We start from the raw sequence: 25,102 nt of genomic DNA, 5'->3' as shown, positions 1-25,102 counted from the left end.
ACCTTGTACACACACATTCCCTGAGGCTGTACATTTGATACAAAAATAAAGAAACTAACTTTTCCCCCCTCTTCCTCTCAAATAAACTAAGTAATGGAATTGGAATACTCATTGGTAGGATCTGTGGCAAGTAATTAAATTGTGGGATTGAAATCACTTTCACATCCAAAGCCTATGGTTTAACACACCCATTTATTATAATCTTCAGTATTATTTTCTATAAGTAAACCCATGTTATCTTTTAAAACACTGTTAAAATTTTAACCTAATTTGTAAAAATGCCCACATTTTTTGGCACAAATACTGACTTTTGTTGAACTCCTTGTACAACTAGGTCTGTCTTTGGAACTGATCCTAATTTGACCAACTGATTTATCAACCAGATGTATTATTGGTAACATTATTCAGCTTAGGAAAAGATAAATTGTTTTAAACCCTTCCACCCCAGCTTCTGCCTCCAGTGACATTTTTTCAGAACAATTTTATGAATCTATGTATTTTATAGAGAGGATGAAATAAGGAGGGAAAAATCTAAGACCCAAGCTTACTACACAATTCTACTGATGCACAAATCTACATTTTACTTCATCATGACAGGCTCACTCTCCAGAAAATGAAGAAAAGTATCTTTATTTCAAAATACACATTGCTTCTTAAAGTAAATATTAAGTTTCTAGATAAAGTTAGGTAACATCAATGTTTTGTAGAGTACCTTGTATTTTTTCTTTTCTACTCCTTGAGGGAAAAATTAAGTTCATGATTCTGAGAGCTATGCATATTTTGCCACAGTATTAGAGTACTACATAAGAAATAAAGTGTCAAATTGCATTCAAAAGTTTAAATTTCATTCAAAAGGAAGTGAAACAAAAACTTAATAAAACCCTAATTGCATTAAAAAAAAAGAGAAAATATAAAAAATACCCCAACAAAAAGGTTGGCCTTTGAGAAAATGTTGGCTGGTCTCCTTTTGTTTGTAGACAGATGTCTTTATTTGAAGTTCTTCTGAATCAAATTCTTTATTATTTTTCTTCTGAAAGTGATAAATAGGAGATTAGGTAAAAGCACGACAGATGCTAACAAATGGAATACAAACATTATTCAGTCAATAACAACTAAGAGCCCATATTTGAAAATTACTGACTTTTTTTTTTTACTGTAGTTACCTGTTAACTGAAGTTAGTTGTAGACTACCAAAATTGATGTAATTTTCATAAAAATCTTATATGAAAATAAGTACAAAGAAATGGAAAGAAACATTTTTTTTCCATAATGTTCTCCTGATTCAAATATGACCTTCAGCCTTAGACATAGGCAGAAAAGATGGATAAGAAAACATCACAGAAGGGGAACTGCATTAAAGCACCTTTTCCAGATAGTATAATTCGTATTTAAATGTTATAAATGTTGAATATAAAGAATTCTCTTAAGACATACACAATTTCTGAAAAGTTGATGACTCAAGTAAAATTAGAAAAGAAAATGTCTTATTTTGTGCTTTTCTATTATGCTGGATCAGTCTAAGAGACAAGGAAGAATGTAGAAAACAGCACTACACTACAAAAAATAGGGACTTAACACTACAGAGGGTAAGGCCAACCCATTTCTTAGCCCTCCCTTTTTCCTTCCCTCTCTTACTTAGCAGTGATAGATTTCAATGACATCAGCAGCAACAATAGGTTTTTAAAAACTACCTTTTTAAAACTACCTGTTGTTAACAATTGCTGAAAGCAGCAACTGATCTTTGGCCTAACTACATTCAATAAGTTATGCCTGCATGACCTCTGGAGGCATGATTTTTGGAATATCAACAATTAGCAGCAAAACTTGTCTCAATTCACAAGCCTTTCATAGTACTTCCTCTCCTCTGTCCAGTTGTGGAGGGGAGGGTAGAGTGGCATCCAGCCAGGGGCAACCCCAAACAATATGATTGTCAATCTGACAGTCAGTAAGACAGAAAGATAAAAACCTACCAAAAAACGACTACAGGTAATATGCCCTTGTAAAAACATAGGCAATGGGCAAAACATGTCTTCTCAAAATTGAAGACATAATTTTATGTGAGTGTAACTGTATTACGAATGTAACTCGTTAAAGTATGGTGCTATTTCGAAGGAAAGACATCCTCTCATTTATATGACCAGAGCTTCTAATTGATTTGACAGTTAATATAATCTATTTATCCATAAAGATGTGTTTTCACATGGACACAGTCTATACATTCTAGTGGGAACATGTATGAAACAAACATTCTCCTAAGTGTTTCACATAAAACGCAGAGAATAAGCAACACCAGTATAGTATTTTTATAAAAATATTGTTTTTAATATTTCTCAACACAGAATAATTTAAGTGGGGCAAGGTTTGTATTTTATGACCATGTGAAGAAGTGATGTAATCAGTGAAAATCCAGCTTTCCATTAAATAAATTTACCGCAAAATAGTTAGTAGTAAACCGTATGCTCAGAGTATCATGAGAAACTGAATAAAAAGTCAGGTGACTTGCCTGTGTGTTGGATAAAGAAATAGTATTATAGGAGTATGTTGTCACACTGTTCTATTTGAACAGCACCTTGTGATAGCTTCAAAGCATTTACTGAAACTTTACTGATATTTATTGGCATTGTCTAAACTTTACTGATAATGAAATGTATTTGGAAATGAACGTCACATGTAACTGTGTTGAGCAGTTATCATTTTCACTATTTACAAATTTTCACATGTCCTTTATCTACACAAAAAAAAATATATTGATAGGACTTTTGGACAATTTTAGAACTTTCTAAAAGGAAAAAAAATCTTTTGGACTGTATCTTGTACACTGCATTGAAGCATCATATCTTTGTACAGGTAAAGAATCAGCTGACAAGCTACATCCACCATCAGAGAAGCTGCTATAAAAAAGTGTAGAAGTTAGCTTTACTGTATGATCTATATAAGAAAAAAAAAAAAATAACAGCTTATCTTCTTTCTACTGGCAATACTCAACTATAACTGTCATTATACAGGCAACTGAAATTTCAAGCCTGAATTTTTATTACATTGATAAGTTAAGAGAGGAATATGGGAATCGTCCTAGAAGTTTGCCAGAAATTCATTTTTTGGGGACTGGGAAGTTATTAATTCTTAAGGTCATTAATTTATTTTTGTTTACTTGAAATTAACATAAATATTTCTTTAAAAATATTGTCAAATTTCTTCATATTCCCAAATTTGTAATATTCTGATAGGGGCTGGTATTTAAAATCAAGTGGTGCTTAAGCCACTTGCACGAAACCAAGAATTTAGCACCATTTGAGATGCCACAGGGTGTCTAAGAATCTACACAGAGCCAGTAAACCTACTCCTGGATTTATGTTGTTTGAAACTGAATGTTTCAAGAAAAATTGCTAGGAGCCAAAGCAGCATGATAATCCATGGAACTTCTCAAATCAGCACACAGGTTTGTTCCCATGAGTTGGGAAGTGCACCAGATCTTCCTTGCCTCTAACAAGAGGTTAGGAATCTAGCTGATGTGGAGAAGCCTGCACACATAGACAAATAAGAAACTGAATCATACCTTCAGCCTTTTCAGATTCAAGTTATAATCTCCTGGTATGCAATTATTTAGAAACAATTGAAAAAATTCACAAAATGTTGCAGAGGCTGTCAGAGTTTACACACACCCTTAGGATTTACCCCAGACCAGTAGGTAGGAACCAATCTTAAAAGCCTAGAACTCTACTCGTGTGAGTTCTTATCAGCTTCACTTGTTTAGTGACACTGGAGACAGAGAGCTGAGAAAGCTTCTCATTTCATATTATCAATCACACTGCTCTCAAAGACAAATTCAAAGATTGACTGACATAGAGTGATAACCTCCATTTTTGCTACTACTTCAGTAGTTTCCTCTAATTCAATATATGTTGAAAAGGTCAGAACTTAATGAACCTATCTGACAACTGCCTGGTTAATTGGGGTTTTTAGTAGTACAAAGAAATACTTCTTTGCCAAATGCCAGCTGAGTTATGGGGGTAATTTACAAGTTTACATGATCATGTCAGTTATCTAAGCTAAGATTTAAAGGGTTTCTACTCAATTATTACATGAAAATTCACATAAATTTTTAAGATCATGTACGGTCAATTGTAATGTGTGAATTCTAAGGGAATTTAAAGGCTCAGTGCTTCCTACAGTTTACCTACAGCATCTCTGTATAAATAAGAAAAGAACTCATGTGGATCTGTTCACTTTCTCTCCAGTGGTTTACATGGAATTTAAGTACTTCATTTTATAAGGAGTGCATTGTTTCTGCTCCTGGGCAAGAAATCTAATTTAGATGCCTATAACAGATTCACTGGATCTGAGTCACAGTGTATTTAATACTCAAAGACTACACATTATCCTACTGATTTGATTTGCAAGCCTCTGAAAGTGTTATTACTAAAAGTGTTACAGAGGAAAAGACAATACTATCTCTGCTTTACTCTATGCTATTTTTTAACTTTCCTAGTTAAACCAATGATCTACTGTCATAGGCAGATGCAAATAACAGCCTTTATAAACCCAGCACACTGGTGGAACTGGAAGAAGTAACTGGAGTTATCTTCAACTTAAGCATTTCTAGAAGGAAGTATCAGTGCTCTTTTCATCATGCACATAATTTCTTAAAACTGCTACCCATCCTCATCTTTACTGTCACACTAGGTAGTCAGTATCATGTTAACTTCTCTTGCTTGTAAATTCCTTCACCAGCCCAGGCATCATTAGCAACTTCTCACACTCTCAAAAAACACCATAAAAATAATGTTTTGCCCAACAGAAGCAGCACATATCTCTGGCTCATGCTGTAGTGTCAACATTAACAGATACATTACACTGTGTACTGACAAATAGCAGAAATCAGCTTTTCATCTTATTAAACATGATTACATCATTAGTAATCAAAATAGGCAGAGGCTCAATAAAGCTGCTGCATTGCATTGAATGTTTCACAGTACAGCTCGAGTCAGGGAATAGAAGATACAAACATAGAATAAACTGTTGTGTTTTGGGACAGCTGGAGAGAAAGATAAGGAGATTTCAGTGATAGATAAAATCTCTTCTATGACATTTGCCTTCATGGCAAGAAGTTAATGTTTCAGCTGCAGACAAGGGTAGACTTTTGTCTATATACAATTAGAGAGGATTTAGATGAACCGCTTTGCTCCCTGAGAGGAGGGAATGACAGTCACTATATCACATCATCAGGGAACTAGGTGAGAACACCTTCAACTGCTCTAATCATACTTTAATGGATATATTTTTCCACAGGTTTTCACTTCTAAGAAAAGGGTTCCTAACTACATTCTACTATAAAAGAATTAAATAAATTCATATGTATATTTGTATGTCCATGCATATGTGTATGTGTAATTAATATTCATGCACTAACAGATGCTGTGAGCCACCCAGCCAGAAAGCAGCTTGGCAGAAGAGGGGCCAGCATTATGCCATTGCCTCAAAGGAGGTAGGTGATATCTGGAGCTGCATTAGACAAAGCATTTTCAGTAAATTAAGGAGAGTAATTCTTCCCCTAGTCTCAGCGCTGGTGAGGTCAAACCAGGAGATCTGTGTCCAATTCTAGTCTCCTTAGTGCAAGAGAGACATGAACATGCTGTAGAGAATACAGTAAAGGCTCACAAAGATGATGAAGAGACTGGAGCACCTCTCCTATGAGGGAAGGCTGTCTGCTGGGTCAGCCCATCCCAGCAAAGAGAAGCTTTTGGGTAATCTTACTAATGTTCATAAATACCTGAACAGAAGGTCCATAAAGAAGAGATCCAGGCTCCTTTCAGTGGGGCCCAAGAGGACCAGAGTCAATAGGCACAAACTGAAACACAGGACATTTTCTCTGAACACCAGGAAACAATCCTACACTGTTAGGGTGACTAAGCACCGGCAGAATCCTTGCAATTACTTAAAATTCCATGACTGTGCAGACACAGTCCTGTGCAAATGGCTCCACGTTATTAATGCTTGAGCAGTAGTGCTGGACCAGAGTTTATTCAGAGGTCCCTTCCAACCTCAGGCATTCTGTCATTTTGATTCTGTGATTATGTATATGTTTATCAAATTATGTGAAAAAAGACATACTCAGACACACACACACATATATAAACAATCTGTAGTGTTTCTGTATTGTTTTACATGTACTAATTTTGTTGGGGTTTTTTAATATGAAAAGGGTTTTATTTAAAATGCATTCAAAAATTAAAAATTGAGGACAACAGTGGCACCATTTAGCCACAAAAGTAGCTTCTTACACTTTTTGAACAACTGACAAAAAGTCTTGTTCAATACAGTTTTTCACGTGTTTCTTAACTTGCTTGTTAACGTACTCTCTGTAAAGAATGCTATCAAAAGTCACAGGGAAAATATTTGATAAGCTTGTAAATTAACAATTCAAATAAATAATCTAAAATACCTCATTAACAAAGTTTAAGGATGCCACTGAATTTTTACTCTCCCCAAATCCCTTAAGAACAAAAATGACCACAAATTATGTTTTCTGTATGGATCAACATAAAAGAGCTGGAACACCTATTGAAAGGTTTTCTTATCATATTATCTATTACATAATATTGCCTGTTATTTATATTATTACCTATTATAACATGAAATAAGTTCTTACATTGGCCAAGCCATCAGTCTTTCTTTTTTGACTTGAATGAAGAAACATGAACCGTTTTAGTTTAGAAGATGGTTCCAGGCAAATCAAAGAACAAAAAAGTTTCTATGGCAACATTGCAGGTTCTATTATTTATTTTTCAGCTTCATGATAGTTTTCTTTTAACATGTTAATACTGGCTTGCCTTCTCCTAAATTTACTACTGGATTATGAATTACATTGTTTGATACTGTACTACTTACGTCTGACTACACTGCCAATATAATTACTGCACCTTGAGAGTGAAATGAGTTATCACGGAAACTCAGACTATAAATTCAAACCTTCATTTTAAGTGGATCTCAGTACAGTCTTTCCAGTCTGTTAATAATTCCTGTAGTCTTTGACTTCATCTTTTTTAAGTGAATTTAAAAGTAAGGGATGAAAATAGTTTTGGGTTTTTTTCAAAGGTCCAATGATTAGCTGCTAATTTTGACCTGGCTTCTTTCCAGAGAGCTCTTCAGTTAATTTTCAGTGCAATAAAAATTACAGAGGGTTTTATTTGATATATTTTTAAGAATAAACCACAGCAGGTGCAGTGGGAGAGCACACCTGACACCTCAGGCTCTAGCTGATGTTGAACCAGATAAGGACTGAGGCAAATCCTTTGAGGCAAAGTACTGTTTCCTTGTCCTTACTCAAGTGACTCAGCTATGGTAACTCCCCTTCAGGGAAGTACTGGGGCATTCACACTTAGCCTGAAGGTATTAACCTCTGCTGATGCCTTAAGGGATTCAAATTCATTGATGTAATAGGCAGCTGTATCTTAGAAGGTGTCAAAGGCTCCCAAAGTGTCCCATGATCCACATTACATCCAGTTGAAATTCCCCTCTCTAAGGGAGGTACCTGGGCTTTCCTACCTGAGCGAGTATAAACCAAATAGTTTTTGTGTGCTGAGGATTTCACTGGGACTTCCACCATCACCTGGTGATCCAGTCTGAAACTTCCACTTCAACCATCACTTCAACAGATATCAAAATTGCCCCAAATAAATCTAATCTTGAGGCCTATAGGTGGTGAGGTCTTTCTACTCCTTGCCTTTCCTTCTCTTTCTTATACATTTTCTTAAGTAATATTTTTATGCTTTTATATGGTAAATAGTTATATGCCCGGTTTTCTGTGCAACCAAATTGTTCTACAATAAAGCCTACTTGTGTGTGTTTAAAAACACCAGTCATTCAGTATTGCTTCATTCCAATCTGCCCCAAGGGATCTATTTACAGGATGGGTTATTCTCACCTACTATTTCATCAACAAGTGCAAAGCACAGCACAGAGAGAAAGCTGCCATGAAGGAATTTCACTCCATACAGACCCAGTACACTAACTGAAAGGAGAATGATTGATTGTATGGAATTATGGAAAAAAAATTGCTTCTTAATTCTCGGGGAAAAAAAAAAAAAAAAGGAAGCTGAAGCCTGAATCACAGATTCTTAGAAGCATTCACAGGAGTGGAGATCCAAATGACTGCCAGTGGTCAACTTGGTCAACTCTGCCAACACTGGATTTAGCGATCTGGTCTAGCTAGCTCAGGAAAACCTTCAATGAGGAAGGTCACTCAGCCTTTGAAAAAATGCTGCATTTGCTCACTGCATTCCAAGTGATTCCTCCCCAAGCCAATGTCCAACCTGAACTGTCCAGGCTACAAGTTAGAGTGTTTGTCTCTACTTGTATTTCACAGTACACTCAAGAATGTAGTTCCATGATCTTACCTTCAGGTCTTAAGTTAGGTCATCACTTAGTCTTTTCACTAGACTGAACAAACCCACTTCTGCTTCTCCTTTCCTAGACATACCCATGGACCTTCTCCAGTTTGTTCCTATGCCTTTCAAATCATGGAGTACAAAACTGGAAACAATAGTGTAGGTGCAGCCTTAGCAGCACCAGGTATTATGGCAATAATAACTTCTTAATAAATAATATTGCCTGGTGAAAGAATTTTTTTGTGTTGTAGAACAACACAGAGTTTTCTGAATTCATACTGTTGACTTATTCTTCGCCTGGTATCTGTCATAAACCCCATGCAGTTTTTTGTTTTGTTGTTTGGGGTTTTTTTGTTTGATTTAGGAGGAGTTTGGTTGATTTTTTTTGTTTCTTCTGTTTAGATTTTGTTGTTTTTTCTGAGAATATTTATTATTCTCCCTGCTTTTTCTCAGCATGTTATGAAATCTGCAGTTACTCCAGTTTCACAACACTGCCTTTCCAGTGAATGTGTTGGCCCAATCCTCAAGTTTATTGAGATCAATCTGGGTAAAAGGATATCACTCTCTTTTTCTGATTCAGAACAGGCTTGTTTTTAAACACAGAGTATTCAGAAGATTCATATTATAAACCGATGAGAGTTTTCACAAGAACACAATAACGATGACGTTCTTGTTATTATGATGATTATGATTACATAATTTTAAAAATACCTGAGGTGGAAGGAGTGGTAATCTGATGTAAGCAAGCAGCATACTTAAGTCATTGCATCGCCTCTGCATGTCATATTTCACCCACATCATTAAGGCATGGAAAATGGTCTCTTCATCAGGAACATTCACATCATCACTGGCAAGAAGCTTATGGAGTTCTTCGGCTGGTAGAAGTAAAAATTCTTGATTTCTTATAACTTCCATTATATTCTCCTGAGAAGAAAAAAGTATTTCAGATTCAGTAATACTCCAAGAAAGTAAAAATAACTGTTAAAGCTAATAAGCCACAGGATTAGTCAATATCTGCCATACCCAGATATGGGTATGTTCTGCCATATCCTTGCAGCTCGTGAGAAAAATAAAACATAAATGATTAGAGTTCAACAGCTTTGGTTGTAATTCATATATATTCTGAAAACAATATAAGGATTATATGGTAATATTATAATTAAAAATTGTCAGAATTAATAAAGGCTATTGTTTGAAATTTTTATAAACTCAGTTGTAGCTGAGCACATTAAATGTATTCTAAGTCTTTATATGCACATACTACATTTTCCTGGCTACTTTCAATGTCTTTCATTCATTATTTCTTAAATAACTTGTCAGTCATATAGAGTTATAATATGAATATTTAATTTCTGACTACACATATGACAAGGCTGAGAGGAAGATAAACACCATGAACTAAGGATTATTTTTTGACCTTGTCCAGAACAGATTTTTAACATCCAGTTATCAGGCAAATAGTTTACAGCAATTAAGATCTCGCAGTATTGAAAACTATTCTACTGTTGTGGTTTAGGAGCAGTACTCCCCAGTTCAGTGCCCCCACTGAGACTCTCCAAACGCTCTCTTGCTTCCCTGCTTTTCCTCTCACCCTTCCACACTGTGGTGGGCTGGAGAGGAAAACTGGAGGCACAAAAGGTAAACTGGTTGAGAGAGGAACAATTTACAGTAAACAGCAATGAGGTAAGGAAACAAAGAGTAACAGCAATACGAATGACAGAGGGTACAAGAAAGGAAACCATTCATGCAGAACCACAGCCCCCACTCCCCATCCCCGACAGACAGTATCAGATGGATCCCTCTGCCACATTTACTTGACCAGAAAGAAGCCCTTCCCTTTGGAAGAGACCTTTTCCCCCTGCTCCCAGCAATGACATAAGGTTTTACAAACAAACCTCTATGTCCTAGTTATGCCCCACTCCTGGCTACTGCAAAAAAAATAACCTTATCCTGGACAGAACCACACAAATAAAAATAAGAGTAACTCAAAAAACCCTAAAAAAAAAACCCCTACAAACTGCATAAAACATATAAACAAAAAAAAAAAAAAAGAAAACAAAACACCAAAAAAACCTACAAAAAATTCACCAAACAAAAACAAACAAACAAACAAACAAAACAATAAAAAAAATTGTTGCATTTAGTTGTCTGAATCCTAAGGACTGAATTCAGCACTTCCTGAACTACATCAACAGGACACAGTAGAAACACAATTCTACAGATATTTTTTCCCCAAACATTTCTTTTAGGGTGCTTTATGTCAGTGGAGAAACTGTAAATGTCTTTTCATATTCTTGATCCAGAGACAACTATAAGAAGAATGTAATTGAAGACTGGAGGCACAAGAAAAAGGAACTAAATATTTATATAAACTGAAAGTGTAAAAAGCAATATTGGGAACAGTAAGTTGCAACATCTAATGGATGAAAAATAATAATGAATTTCATTATGCTGTTTTGGATAGAATTCTTAAGATGAGAAGTGGGGAAAGAATTACAAAACATCAGTCAAGGACTTAAATGTAAGAACACCAAACCTGAGGTAAGTGGATAATTGCACTGCTATACCCAATAAATTAAGTTTTTAGCATATCAAAATCCAATCAGTGCTGCCTATAATTGCTCATTTGTGTCTGGACCAGAGGAAAGACTGGTCATCGAAACTGAAATAGAAGTAACACAGTACTGCTAGGACATTATAACAAATATAAGAAAACAATGTGCAAGACTTACAACATCAGAATTATACTCTGGCTCTACTATGTAACATGCTGTCCTTCCCTGAATTATTCAATAGAAGGAAACACTTATTTTAATTCTCCATCTTCATACTTTTTGAAATTTACTGCTTAGACATATTTATTAAAAATTAACTGCATATTATTTTATATAAAGAAGCAGAGATGAATGTTGCAGATGTAGATATGTCAAAATCTTGACACAGAAGATCCTTGAAATGTGTAATATAATTACAGAAAAAAACACGTAAGTGCAGATAGAATAAATTAGACAAAGTTGGAAATTATGCTTATTATTATAGATGTGAATGCTTTGATATGTAAATCTCAACTTTCAATGAGTTACTTTATAACTCTACATAGATAGGATGCTGACACAACAGAAAATCAAAGATGTATATGTGGTCATGGACTATATTAGCCATGCTGTTAAGTTACCCTAACATAACTGATAATTGATTCAAAACATGACTCAGTTCTTTTTAAAATTACTGCTTTAAATGTGAATAGCTTCCTAAAAATGTAGCTTTTTCTGGAATGAGGTATTAAAATATTACCTATTGATAAAGTTTAAATTTTGCATCTAGAATATTTTAGAATAGCTTGGAAAAGTAGGGGAACTAGCTTGTAGGCAGGCACTTAACCACAAGCTGGCTTAATTAATTTTAATTAAAAAGTCATAAAACTCACAAAATTTCATTGCACTTCTCAATAAAATGATTTATAAGACAAAGTTTAATTAAGCCTGGTTCAAGTGACATTAAATACCATTATGAAAAAAAATATAACTTTACTTCTTAATAGGAACCAACATCAAACTTTGTAACAGCATATTAATCCAAAGACCTAATATTATAGAGAAGCATTGTGATGGTGGAACACATTTCATGAACTCACAGAGCTTAATTTATTAAGAATAACATTCCAAGAAGGAGCTTTAACTTCAGAACAACAATTTTAGATTTGATTAAGGGTTTTTATTGGCCATCTTTAATTGTTTTTTATCTGCATACATGGTTAAGGGAATTTATTCCAGCTTCTGTACTGATTGTAGAATCAAACAAAATTTTCAGACAAAACATATAAGCTCAAATCTCTTTTTCTAAACATTTGGACTTACATAAATTTCATGTTACTTGGGCATGAGTATTGCAGAAAGTAACAAATAAAAATTTTATACATATATGCCATATATATATATTATAAATATACTCTATATATTTGTATATTTAAAATATAAATGTCATATATATAATTCTGATTTATATATAAAATTCAGGTTTTTGATCTTCAGAGGTAAAAACTCTCTCCTTCAACTTATCAGAATTTCCTGAACTGCTTAATGAATGTTAAATCTTCCTAGATAGTATTTTAATTCCTTGAGGTTCATTTCATTTGAAGCAGCATAGCATATTTCGATGGCTAGCTGTTTTACTGCAACAGAAATAATTTCTCGTATGCTAATTGTGGAAAAATCCCCACCTCTTTTTTTTTTATTATTTTTTATTTTTTTATTTTTTTAGTTTTTTTTTTTTATATATTTTTTTAATGTGACTAACCTTCCTTTTTGCCATTTAAGGAACAGGATAAAACAGATGTCTGTGACATTTTTTCAGTATACATTAAATAAATTTTAAATTCTCCTGAGATTAAGGTGCAAGGTAAGAATTGAGGTACACAGGGTAAGAATTGAGGTACACAGCTACAGAACCACAGAACAATTACAGCTGGAAAAAACTTAAGATCATCTGCTTCAACCATTAACGTAAGACTGGCATCTTTGCCACTAAACCATGCCCCAAGTACCGCATCTGGATGTTTTTTGAATATTTTCAGGGATGGTGAGTCCATACTTAGATCACCCTTTCAGTGAAGAATTTTTTCCTAATATCCAATGTCATTTTCCCTCAGCATAGGTGGAGGCCAATTCCTCTCATCTTGTTCTAGTGAAGTGCTTTCAGGAATGGTCCTCATGGGCAGATAAACCTTTACTATGAGAACAAGGGTACTGAACCTTTAAGCATGAAGAAGATTATGTGACAGAGTTGTATGAGTCTCCAGGACCTGCAACTTTTGACTCTAATACTTTAAGAGGCTTTGTAGATTGGTCTTCACTACCTTGTAAGTCTCATAAGATGCACTGGGCCTGTTCTACATGCATCATTCATGTAGCTTTTCCATGTTTTAATTAAGTGGAGTAGTAGATTTTTGCTTTCAATTCAGAAAAATTAATTAAAAAAAAATCAGAAATACAGCAGAAAGTATGAAAGTATCTGAACCTGCTTGGATGAAGCTGTGTCACTTGATTGCTCTTCCACTTTCTCAAAATGACCATGCAGTAATCATTGCTGTGGGGTTATAGCATTTCAGTGGTAGAGCTGTTTCACTTTTAAACCTTTTTAGCAGTACACAAGGTCAGCTTTAAATAAGCATGAAGTATTATAACAGTAGAGCCATGTAAACAAAACATATCTATATCTAAAGGTAGATAAGCAATCACCCAAATATCTAATAGACTGTGCATCATAGAAACATAAGGCTCTAATAAAATTAAATTATTACCAAATGGAATTTAATACCATATATCTTTATAACAATGTCACAAATACAATTGAATTAGATTAATTTTTTTTAATCTAAACTTATTATTCCACATGGAATCAAATTATCTTGCAAAAGCTAGTTTTCAATGATGTTTATGTCATTGATTTCACTAATCAGCATATATCGGTTATAATGAAGAACCTGAAAAATATTACATAATTTCATATGTTGACAAAGAATGTCATATTCTGAGAGTGCTATTCAGAACCTGCTACATCAGAGTTACCAAGGAAGTAAAATGCTTAGCAGGTTTTTTGGTTTTGGATGTAAGGGTCTTATTTAAAATGTTTTTATTTTATTGATTTGGATGCTGTGAGCTTAGCAATTAAAAAATTAAAACCACATAAACTAATGCCAAAAACCAGATATTCATATACTAGGCTTTCACTTAATACATTACTAATGTCCACAATATTTTAGGCTCGTATTACTTTTAGTTTAGAACTAAAGTTTTCATGAGAACATTTAAATAAATGAATAAATTGTGCATCTGAATTTCATATTAAATCATATTGGTAGTATACTTTCTGAAATGATAGGACATGACAGAAAATTTAAGTTTTGGTCAATTCCCAAGCTATTTCAGTCTGGAATTATTGCTGCTGTGTTACATTGAGTTCACACCTCTTGTTTTTATGCCCCGTTTTCCGTATCAGCTGTGTGTCATGTAAGACTACACCCCCTTTACAATGCTGTGGAACTTCTCCCCTAAGGAGAATGAACTTTTCAGCCCATGGTGAACTCCCATTAGACAAAGGACCAGTACTTATTAATATGCTTATGGTCTGGTTCTCTAGGCGAATCCCATATTCCATCTGGAAACCTGAACCTGGTATCCTGAATCTCTAATCAAATCTCAGACTTTGAGAGTGAGCTCCATCTGACCTATGTAATCCAAAGAGCTATGTTTCTTACAGCACCAGATGCCAGACTGGTATCATCATTCAAAAAGGAGTATTAAGACTGGGGTGTTCAAAGGACAGTGGAAAAAGATCCTATGTATCTGTGTATGCTCCTCTGAACTTCATCAGTGGGAAAAGAGACATAAGCAAGTGCTGCCATTTTGGGGAGAGCAGACAGCAGGATAAGGATAGAAGAGACTATCACTATGGGTACCATCTCATACAGCATATTGAAATCTCAGTATTAGACTTCTAGATAACTAAGTTAGACTTTCACAATCTAAATATTTTCTTTTTTTTTTTCACTTGCATATTTTGTATTAAGTAAAAAAATAATGGAGTTTTAGGATAGGAGGCTGCAGAATTAGCCATATTATAGTTTAATTCCTTGTGAATATGATGTGGCATTCTGGAATTTCACACTCTAAGGGTAGCTCACAACAAGTTGCTTATGGACATTTGCTGATATGTCAGTGTATAATGATAAACTGTCTAAAATTTTCAAGTTATGTGAGAATGATGGATATTTTTTTCCTGTATTGGTGAAGGATCTTGTCTCACATAATGCATCCATTCTTTTTCACATCTAAGAAGATTGAAGAAGCATAAACCTGTACATGAAAAAGGCACAGTTTGCTAGATGGATGAGGACATATACACATCTTTCTCCCCCCTGCCTTAAAAAAATCTTCCAACACTGTTCTGGAAGGTCCTGAATCCTACAAACCCTGGAGATTCTTGGCATTAGGCTTCAGTGTATGCATGACATTTCCTTCTTGATATCTAGGAAAGCCAAAACTCTAGCAGCCTGTAAACCAATTTTAGCATTAAAAATTACTCCATCTTTCTTTCTTTTTTTCTTTCTTTCCCTTCTTTGAAGGTCTTTATTAATGCCTGTTTACCTTTTCAAAATAAAGTTAGTAGAATGAGGGAGCACAGCTTGGGGACCTAAACAGTTTTGATAGCAAAAGGCAGATCCATCAGGTTGATGAATGGCACTGAGGTTGGTGCAAGCAGAAAAATCTGGGGGTTGTAGCTCCCAGATGAAGGGATGATCTACTCAACACTTTGCCTATTGGCATCTGATCATCTACTGACATCTTTGGCCCAGTCACAGGGATTTGACATGATAGATATAAGTGAAACCTGGTGGGATGAGTGCTGTGACTGGAGTGCCCTGTTGATGGTTCCAGGCTCTTCAGGAGTGAAAGGCAGGGCAGAAGAGGCAGAGGGGTGGCACTGTATGAAATAGAAGGGTTAGAAGGTATGGAGCTCACAGTTGGCAGTGGCACAGTTGAAAGCCTATAGGTGAGATCCAAGACGCAAACAGATAATTCAGATGCCACCATGGGAGTCTAGTACAGACCTCCTAGCCAGGATGATGATGCTGATGGATTATCCTTTGAGGACTTAAGGGACTTTTCCAAGTCAACTGCCCTAGACTTCAACTTGCCAGAATTACCTGAGAGCATGACACAGCTGGTATAACCAGGCAAGAAAAGTTCCCACAGGGCCTGGACGAGAACTTTATGTAAAAATTCCTAAGGGAGCTGGATTGACAAGATGTCACCTTTGACATCAGACTGATGACCTGTTTCTAGTGGGGCTCCACATGGCTCCATCTTAGGCCTTGTGCTCTTTCATTTCTTCATAAATGACTTGGACACTGGACTGGAAGGGATATTGAGCAAGTTCACAGATACAAAACTGGGAGGAGCTGTTGACTCCCTCAAAGGTAGGGATGCCCTGCAGAGAGACCTTGACAAATCAGAGGATTGGGGAATCACCAACCACATGAAGTTCAACAAGGGGAAATGCTGTGTCCTGCACCTGGGGTGGGGTAACTCTGGATATATAGACAGACAGGGGAATTAGATGCTGGAGAGCAGTGCCATGGAAAGGGACCTGCAGGTCCTGGTAAACAGCAATCTGAACATAAGTCAGTGCCCTGAAAGCCAGAAGGGCCAACCCTGTCCTGGGGTGCATCAAGCACAGCATCACAGTCAGGCAAGGGAAGGGATTGTCCTGCTCTGCTCTACACTGGGGCAGCTTCACCTCGAGTGCTGGGGGCAGTTCTCACAATATAAGGAAGATTTTAAGCTGTTAGAGAGCATCCAGAGGAGGGTAATAAGGATGGTGATTGAGGGAAAGGCTGTATAAGGAGTGGCTGAGGTCACTTGGTCTGTTCAGCCTGAAGGAGACTGAGAGGAGACCTCATTGCAGTCTGTAATTTCCTTGTGAGGGGAAGGGAATGGGCAGACACTGATCTCTTCTCTGTGGCGACCAGTGACAGGACCCAAAGGAATAGCCAGAAATTGCATCAGGGGATGTTTAAATTGGATAGTGGGAAAAGGTGCTTCACCTACCAGAGGGTGTTTGGGCACTGGAACAGGCTCCCCAGGGTAGTGGTCAAAACACTATACCTGACAGAGTTCAAGAAGTTCTTAGGTAAATGGTGTGACTCTTGGGGACTGTCCTGTGCAGTTTTACTAGATGATCCCTGAGACCCCCTTCAACATGACATGTTCTATGATTCTCTTCTCTGACTTGAATTGGCCCAGATTGATTTATTTGTCATTGCAAAGGTTCACAGCACAATTTCAAGTAAATAGCAGAAAAAATCAGTACTGTGAATCATCCAGAGGCACTCTGGATTTAAAAGGCAGCAAGTAGCAAAAATATGGAATCACAGTGCAAATTGTCACAATGGTGCAGTATTGTACAGTGTGGATACATATTGATACTGACTCTGGTGATTGTCTGGTTCTGCTGTTACTCATGTAAGTTTTACCCCTACCACTTCCCAAGTTTGGAAAATATGAGCTGCCCCAGCTGTTTAAATTGTGCTGTTTCCACAGCAGGAATGCAACCCTTCTCACATAGATAACAGAACAACAATTTTCTGGGCTTAAATTATAACACTTCAGTAGTCACCATGACAATCTCAGTTTCTTACTCTCCTAGCACAACTTTTCCTTCTTTCCTACTGTACGGCTTTTGGCTGCAATGAAGCTCATTTTCCTCTTAATAGCTGGTGCAGTGCTGCTTTTTGGACTCAGTATGAGAATGATGTTGATAACATGTTGATTTATGATAATGTTGATTTATGTAAAGGTGAGCGTATTTATGTTCTAATAGAGCCCCTGTCTTGTTTATACTGATTACAGGCACAGAAGAGAAAAACAAGGAAAATTGAGGGTAACAAGTCTAACGCGAAACTCACATAAATCAAATCTGATTAAAAGAAAACTGGAAATCAGAATAAAAAGTATTCCTTGCTGTTACAGTATTATGCTCTGGAACAGATTTCCAGTGAATAGGATGGGAACATGTCTGTTAGAACCAGGGTAATAACATAGGATGCAGTTTACAAAAGGGAAGGTTGGAAAGGCCACCTGGTCCAACCTCTGCTCAAGCATGAGAGAACATTGCATAGGATTTTGTCTGTATGGTTCCTAAATATCTCCAGTGAGGGAGACTCCACAAGCTCTCTGGACAACCTGCTCCAATACGCACAGTAAGGAAGCTCTTTCTCATATTTGGAGAACTTTTTGCTAATCACTTTCTGTCCATTTCCTCTTGTCCTATTGTTTGACACCATCACCTTGACACTCTCCTGCTGTTGTGCATTGTATTTATATACATTGATGAGGTCCTTTCTCATTTGTCTCATCCCCAAAACTGAAAAGGCCCACCTCCCTCAGCCTTTCATCATAACAGAGATGTTCATCATCTTCAGAGCCTTTTGCTGCACTTGCTCCAGGAGCTCCATGGCTCTCTTGTAATGAGAAGCCCAGAACTGGAAACAGCACTCCAGGTGTGCCTTCAATAGGGGTGAGTAGAGGGGAAGCATCACATCCCTCAACCTGCTGGAAATGTTCTTCCTAATACATCCCAGGATTCTGTTGACCTTGTTGGCCACAAGAGCTCACTGCCAGCTCATGGACAGCTTGTTCTCCACTAGAACCCCCAAGTCCATGGCCTGAGAGCTGCTTTCCAGCAGGTCAGTCCCCAGCCTGTACTGGTGCACAGAGTTATTACTCCCCAGGTGCAGGACCCTGTTTTGCCCTTGATGAATTTCAGACAGTTCCTCTCTCCAATCTGTCCAGGTCCTTCTGAAGAGCTGCACAGCTCTCTAGAGTATCAGCAATTCCTTTCAGCTTTGTGTTAAACAGTTTCTCAAAGCAGGAAACTGCCTCGGAATCCCATTCAGTTTTTGTTTCAACCCAGTTACCCTTCTGTTGAGCCTAATAACATCTGATTCACTGAAGATTGCTTCCTATAAAGGCATCAACTCAAAGACATGCAGAGATGGATAATTTGCCGCTTTCACAGCAGCTTTCAGAAGTAATCATTCTGAACATTAAAATGTATGTCTAATACCCCATTTGAACTTGTCTATCTTCTACTCATACATATTGGTTCTTATTATGAATTTCTCAGTCTGATTAATGAGTCCATTAGCACCAAAACTTAAAAGCCTCAAAATAATCTCTTGGGTCTTTAATAACTCAAAGGGGCTGAGTGGTTATGGCCTTGCTTTTACAATTCATTCACAGTCCTGTAACTGTTGTAATGTTCAGGAGTGAAAACAAGATACTTAATCATTACCACTCTTTGTGGTAACACCTAAAAATATATTTGTAATCTCATAATCATTCACTGACCTATTCTGCCCCTACTTAGCCTTGAAATGTGATGGAATACGGCACAAAACGAGGGCTGAAGGCATAGGCAAGATCATGTCTATAAAAAAAGTCTCTACTTTCATAAGTGATTAATAAATACTGTAATTAAGAGTTTTTCAAAAGGTAATTGGAACATCAGTCAGAGCACTAAAGTGAATTTTGTTTTTTGTATTCATGTTCTTCAAATTTGAATTAAAAACAGGTAGCCATTAAAATCAAAATGCATTCAGGGGTAATTCAAAGGTCATAGAGGAAATATGCATTTCTCTATGACTCTCCACACCATAAAGATTTTCAGCAATACTGTTTCTTCTATCTTCACATCTCGAAGCTTATGTGTTTTGTGTCATGTCATGTATGCTGTTTCTGGAGAATGTTTCAGTTAAAGTTTTGGATGAAGAGTGAAATATTTACATATGGTAGTTCATGTTAGTATTTCTTATATAGTAGCCATTTTAACTGAAACCAAATATTTAAAATATTGAATCAGACACATATGAAAACATTAGGATTTCTGATTAATTTATAGTAAATCACTGTATTGAAAAAGTATGTACCGGTCAAGAGCATTCTAGAAAACAAAAAACACATCGTAGGGAAAAGATAAAGTTCAGGAAAGGCCTGAATTACATGCCTGAATTATTCTCTGATATACTCTCCTTTCCACTGTTGAACTCTGATTCACCTTTCAACTAGCACCCAGCATAAACTGAAGCATTTCTGCGAATTTTAGTATGGAAAAAGAGAATATATTTTGAATTAGACAAACATGATTCTGGGAAAGAACCACCTTTCAACTGAAAGGGGACTTCCATATAAGCAAGGGGACTTGCTATAAGCAAGTTTGAAGAAACTCATATGGTAATTACTTTCTGACAGCACTTAAATCCAGATTAATGTTCAAGAATCGGTATCATGATACAAATTCAATTACTATAGGCCCTCTTCTAGATGACTGAAATTTTTGTACAATATTTCACAAAATATAATGATTTACACAAAGATGTCTGACCATTTAAAATTTAATTTCCACATTCATTTCAACAAAATAATGGTATATAACTAAAACAAGCACTGTATTTAGATCTTAAGTGATTGTCAAGATATAAGGCTGCTGAAAACTTGTCACATTTTTAAAGTGTTTGATAAAACACTTAAAAAAACTATTAAATTAAATGAATGCTGAAAATATATTAATCTACTGTGTAAATCCTGAAAGACAAATTTCAGACTGAAATGAAATTGTAAAACATTTGTCACCCTGCACATAATATTGATTATACTGACAGTTATTCTTTTTTTATTGCTGCTTTGAAAATTACAAATTTGGAAGGAACTCACATTATGTTTCACTCTTTCCAAGAGTGTAAGTTAACATCAAATAATCTGATGCTATTAACTAACTGTAATATGCATTAAATTCTTAGTGTAAGTCCTTTATTTGGAAAGGGAAAGAGGAGAAGAGAATTTTATAGCTGTGGCTTGCTGTTCATTGTTTAGATTTTTTTTCATTAGCCTGTGTTCAAGTTCATAGAAATACAGAATCACTAAGGCTGGAAAAGTTCTCTAAGATTATTGAATACAACCATTAACCCAGCACCACTGTGTTCGCTATTAAACCAAATTCCCAAGAGCCATATCCACACATCTCTTGAACACTTCCAGGGACGCTGATTCTACCACTTACCTGTGTAGCTTATTTCAATGCTTGAGCACTCTTACAGTGAAGAAAGTTTTCCTAATTCTTGATCTAAACTCCCCTCGTGCAACTTGAGGCCACTTCCTCTTGTCCTGTCACTTGTTACTGTGGAAAGAGACGAATCCTTCCCCCACAGCAACCTCCTTTCAGGTGAGTTGTGGAGTGTGATAAGGTATCCCTGATTCTCCTTTTTTTCCAGGAACCCCAGTTCTCCCAGACACTGCTCATAAGACTTGTGTTACAGACTTTTTACAAGTTCCTTCTCTGGACATGCCTCAGGTCCTCAGTGTCCTTGTAGTGAGGGGCCCAGAACTGAACACAGGATTTGAGGTGCGGCCTCATCAGTGCTGAGTGCAGTGGGGCAATCACTGCCTGGCCCCACTGGCCACAGTGATGCTGATACAGACCAGGATGCCCCTGGCCTTGTCAACCATCTGGGCACAGACTGGCTCATGTTCATCTGGCTGTTGACCAGAAGGCTCAAGTTCTTTTCTGCTGAGCATCTTCCCAGCCACTCTTCCTCAAGATGGTATTGCTGAATGAGATTGTTGTGACCCAAGTGCAGGACTTGACACAAATAAACATATAATTTTTTTCTGGAAATAAACAGAAACTATTACATTATATCCACACCAGAAATTATGCTACCTAACACAGCATAATAGAAACATTCCTTAAAATGAAGACTTTTAAATAACATGAGGGTTTTTTCACTTTTTAGTGGTGGATCTTCTGATTATCTTATGCTTTAGAAGCCACACATGATATTTAAAATTGCATTTATTCAGATAAACTTATTGATAGCTGATAAAGTCTTGCACAGAATTTAGGTATCTAGGTGATATGCACTGCTTAAGTGCTCATGGGATATAAAAAGGGCTGCATAGGCTTAGAGCAAGAGGTATATTTGTGATCGGATGCAATTTTGAAAATTATTAGAAGGAGTTTAAATGGTTAATATTCTATCTTCTCTGTGTATCATAGATTTAAAGAATTTGTGATTCTAGTGATTTCCTGTATGAGATACTTAGAAGATCTTTGGCATGTTCTCATCAGTTTATTTAACAACAGTTTGAATCTATTTAGATTTTGCCTTCATAGAATCCCTTGCAGCCAACTACACAATTTAAGGACATGCCCATAAAAAGCAAATATTCCTTTGTTGTTGTTGTTGTTGGTTTTACTTTTAAACTTGTGGCTGAGATAGATGTGATGAAATCTCCATTCTTGACTTGAGGGAAATTCCGCTCTCTCTTTCAAGGTCATTTGTGTCTTAAGTGTCTCTTAAAGCCTCTCCAGTAAATATTTTTCTTCTTACTAAGAAAGATACTGCATAGAGAATAAAACCTCATTTAAAATAAGCAAATTTTCAAATAACTTTGAATTTTACTGAATACTTGGAAGTGTTGATAAACTCTGAAGGTCCTTTTCTCTTCTGAATTTTAGTTAAACATGAAACCAGACAACAGTAGATATTATTATGAACTTCTGCTTCACTGTACAGCAACATTCTGAATGAAATGAATCAAAGTATCTATATTTTCATATATATATACACTTTCTCCAGCAGGTACTGGGCAAAAATCTTTAATAAGAGGTACTGAATTATGTAATGAATTTCCAAAATATATTCTGGATTTCACTTCTTAAAAGGAAGAGGTTTTTACCACTCATACAATATAAGTCAGTTGCAATACTCAGCAGGTCCTGATTGATGTAACAGATTAAGAATGTTAAGACTTAAGAACATATGTTTATAACATATGCTATACCAAAATGTGAAAAAAAAAAGGTGGATTTTAATTCAGGAATTTATTTTACAGAATTCATTAATCTATGCTCATATGTATAAAACCTTTAAAGAGAAAAATGCAAGTGTTTAAAAAACATATTCCAAAATCCTTTCTGTAGCTGTACATTGTGATAGCTTTCATGAGGAAGCCATAGCAATGCATTTCTAAGACTCACTGCTAATAGCTAAACTATCAGGTGCACTTCTGAATAAATTGTTAAGATAATATATTTCTAAAATTGTTATCAAAACCTAATTAACATAAAGTTTATTTACTCCCCAGGAATTTTACAACTCTAGCTTGGATTTTGGCTAAACCTATGCCAAGCTGCTTAACAACCATCAGAATGAACTCTGTATAGGTTTTATAGCTGAATTAAACTGATTTAAAGAAAAAGTTTGGGTGTCTTTAAAATACAGATCCTCAGAAGAATAGCAGAGGAGTATAGCAATACTTTCAGTTCTTGCTCTGTGTGTCAGTACATGGGTTGTGTGTTCAGAATCAAAACAGTGTGTTCAGTCTTATGAAAAGCACAAGACTGATAGAAAATTGATTTGGTCTGGATACAATCTTGTCACAGGTCCAATTCCAAGTAGAAGGAGATATTTCATAACAGCTAGTGATTTCCACAGTTTTGACAGTTTTCCCTTATGTGAAGAGATTGCATGTACAAGTTGCTATTTTCTAAATATGTAGCATAATTTCTGTGTGAAACACGAATTATTAACTCCACAGTAAGCCAATTACAGGATGCAACAGAATTTACAGTTACACTCCTAGGCTGATAGTTTTGGCTTTTTGAGCCACAGATACAGTTTTTATTGCTCTGAGAACAAATTTGTCTGCAGAATGCACTTAGTTGATAAAGTCACCTGTATAGAGGCTAATCTTTAGTAATAATTTACCACATTTCTTTTAAATAATCTTAATTTCAATTACATGAGTAGCAAGTCCATAATTATGGGTATTATCTATTAAATGGTGTTTTTCATAATTGGAACTTGGTCAGTTAGGCCCCAAATATATAAATACATATACAAATGCATGTGTATATGGGCATGTACATGTATAAACATACACTTATATAAGATATTCCACCACAGGCTTTTGAATCTGATCTGAATCATAGCTCTATTCTCATTAAATTTCTCCTGAAAATTGAAAATTCCATAATATCACAAATAATTACATCTGAGTGTTATGTGAATATTACATTTTCCCTTGATTGCACAGCAATGGAATGTAGGAAATTCAGAAATTGCATCAGGTTGACTGATGAAATAGGATGCTCACAGCCTTGTTGAGTCTAACTAGGAATATTTCCAAGCACAGAGATTCCACAGCCTCTCAAAGAAAATGGATACAATAAGTACTATTCTCACTGAGAAGATGTGTTTTTTACTTGGAAACTACAACTTAGGACTGGTGCCCAATGTCCCCTCATTGTGCACCTTCAAGAAAAGAACGATTTTATCTCTTCCATAACCCCTGATAGGCAGCTGAAAATACCATCTCTCTTAGCTTTCTTTTCTTCATGAATGCCCCCATCAGGTTCTCTTCATATATTGTGTGCTTCCTGTTTCAGGTTCATAGCTGGTTCAATTTGCTCATCAATTGAAATGCCACCAGCTGGAAAATGCATTCTATTGTGGTATCAAGAGTAGAGGGGAGTAATAATTTCTTTCAATCCCCTGGCTAATGCAACTGAGTATATGGTTGGACATTATACAGATGCAGCACACACCTTCATCAGAAGAGAATATTTTAATAATTTCATAGAGAGCCCACACATTAAGAACCGATAATGTTGCCTTTAGCTGCAAGTCATTCAGTTGGTGTGTAGAATGTGTATTGCTCTCCATTTGGCAAACCAAAGACTTGTATAATAACTTTTTAAAAATAAAATCTTGGAGAAAAATTTTTCATGTAAGAATAGATCAAGACAAAATCCAAAACATTCTGGTATGTTTTACATGTGAAGCAGGAACACTGATTAACCTTTAGGAGCATTCCAGAAAATACAAAGCACCCTAGATGAAAGTGGAAGAACAACTTCCCCCACCTCTGCAAACAGCAGCAAACTCAATAATAACATAAAGCTTCTGAGATATAATAAAAGAAAACAGCTTTGACTCAGCTTGAATTTATTCATAGCAAACTATAATATGACTACATGCCGGCTAAGAGGCCTTCTGTACAAATTAAGTATGTGGGGAGATGAGGTATCAGCACCTTCTTGGCACATACTGCAAGTTTAAGAAAATGAAAAGGATATAACTGTCCGAGAAACAG

At 35.9% G+C, this 25,102-nt stretch overlaps 1 protein-coding gene across 1 annotated transcript in view; it reads right to left on the bottom strand.

Annotated features, from left to right (window-relative positions):
• The window catches only part of KLHL1 (kelch like family member 1), a 181,041-nt gene that overhangs the window by 59,342 nt on the left and 96,597 nt on the right, over window positions 1–25,102 (bottom strand). Inside the window, exon 5 of the mRNA XM_086881098.1 lies at window positions 9,099–9,311. Coding sequence (XP_086737224.1) covers window positions 9,099–9,311 — 213 coding nt within the window. The remainder of the gene's footprint in view (window positions 1–9,098; window positions 9,312–25,102) is intronic.

The sequence above is a fragment of the Cyanistes caeruleus genome, chromosome 3 (assembly GCF_971803275.1).
Source record: "Cyanistes caeruleus chromosome 3, bCyaCae1.hap1.1, whole genome shotgun sequence".
NCBI lineage: Eukaryota > Metazoa > Chordata > Aves > Passeriformes > Paridae > Cyanistes > Cyanistes caeruleus.
Note: the sequence above shows the minus strand (reverse complement) of the source record. Positions and strands in the feature narration are given on the sequence as shown.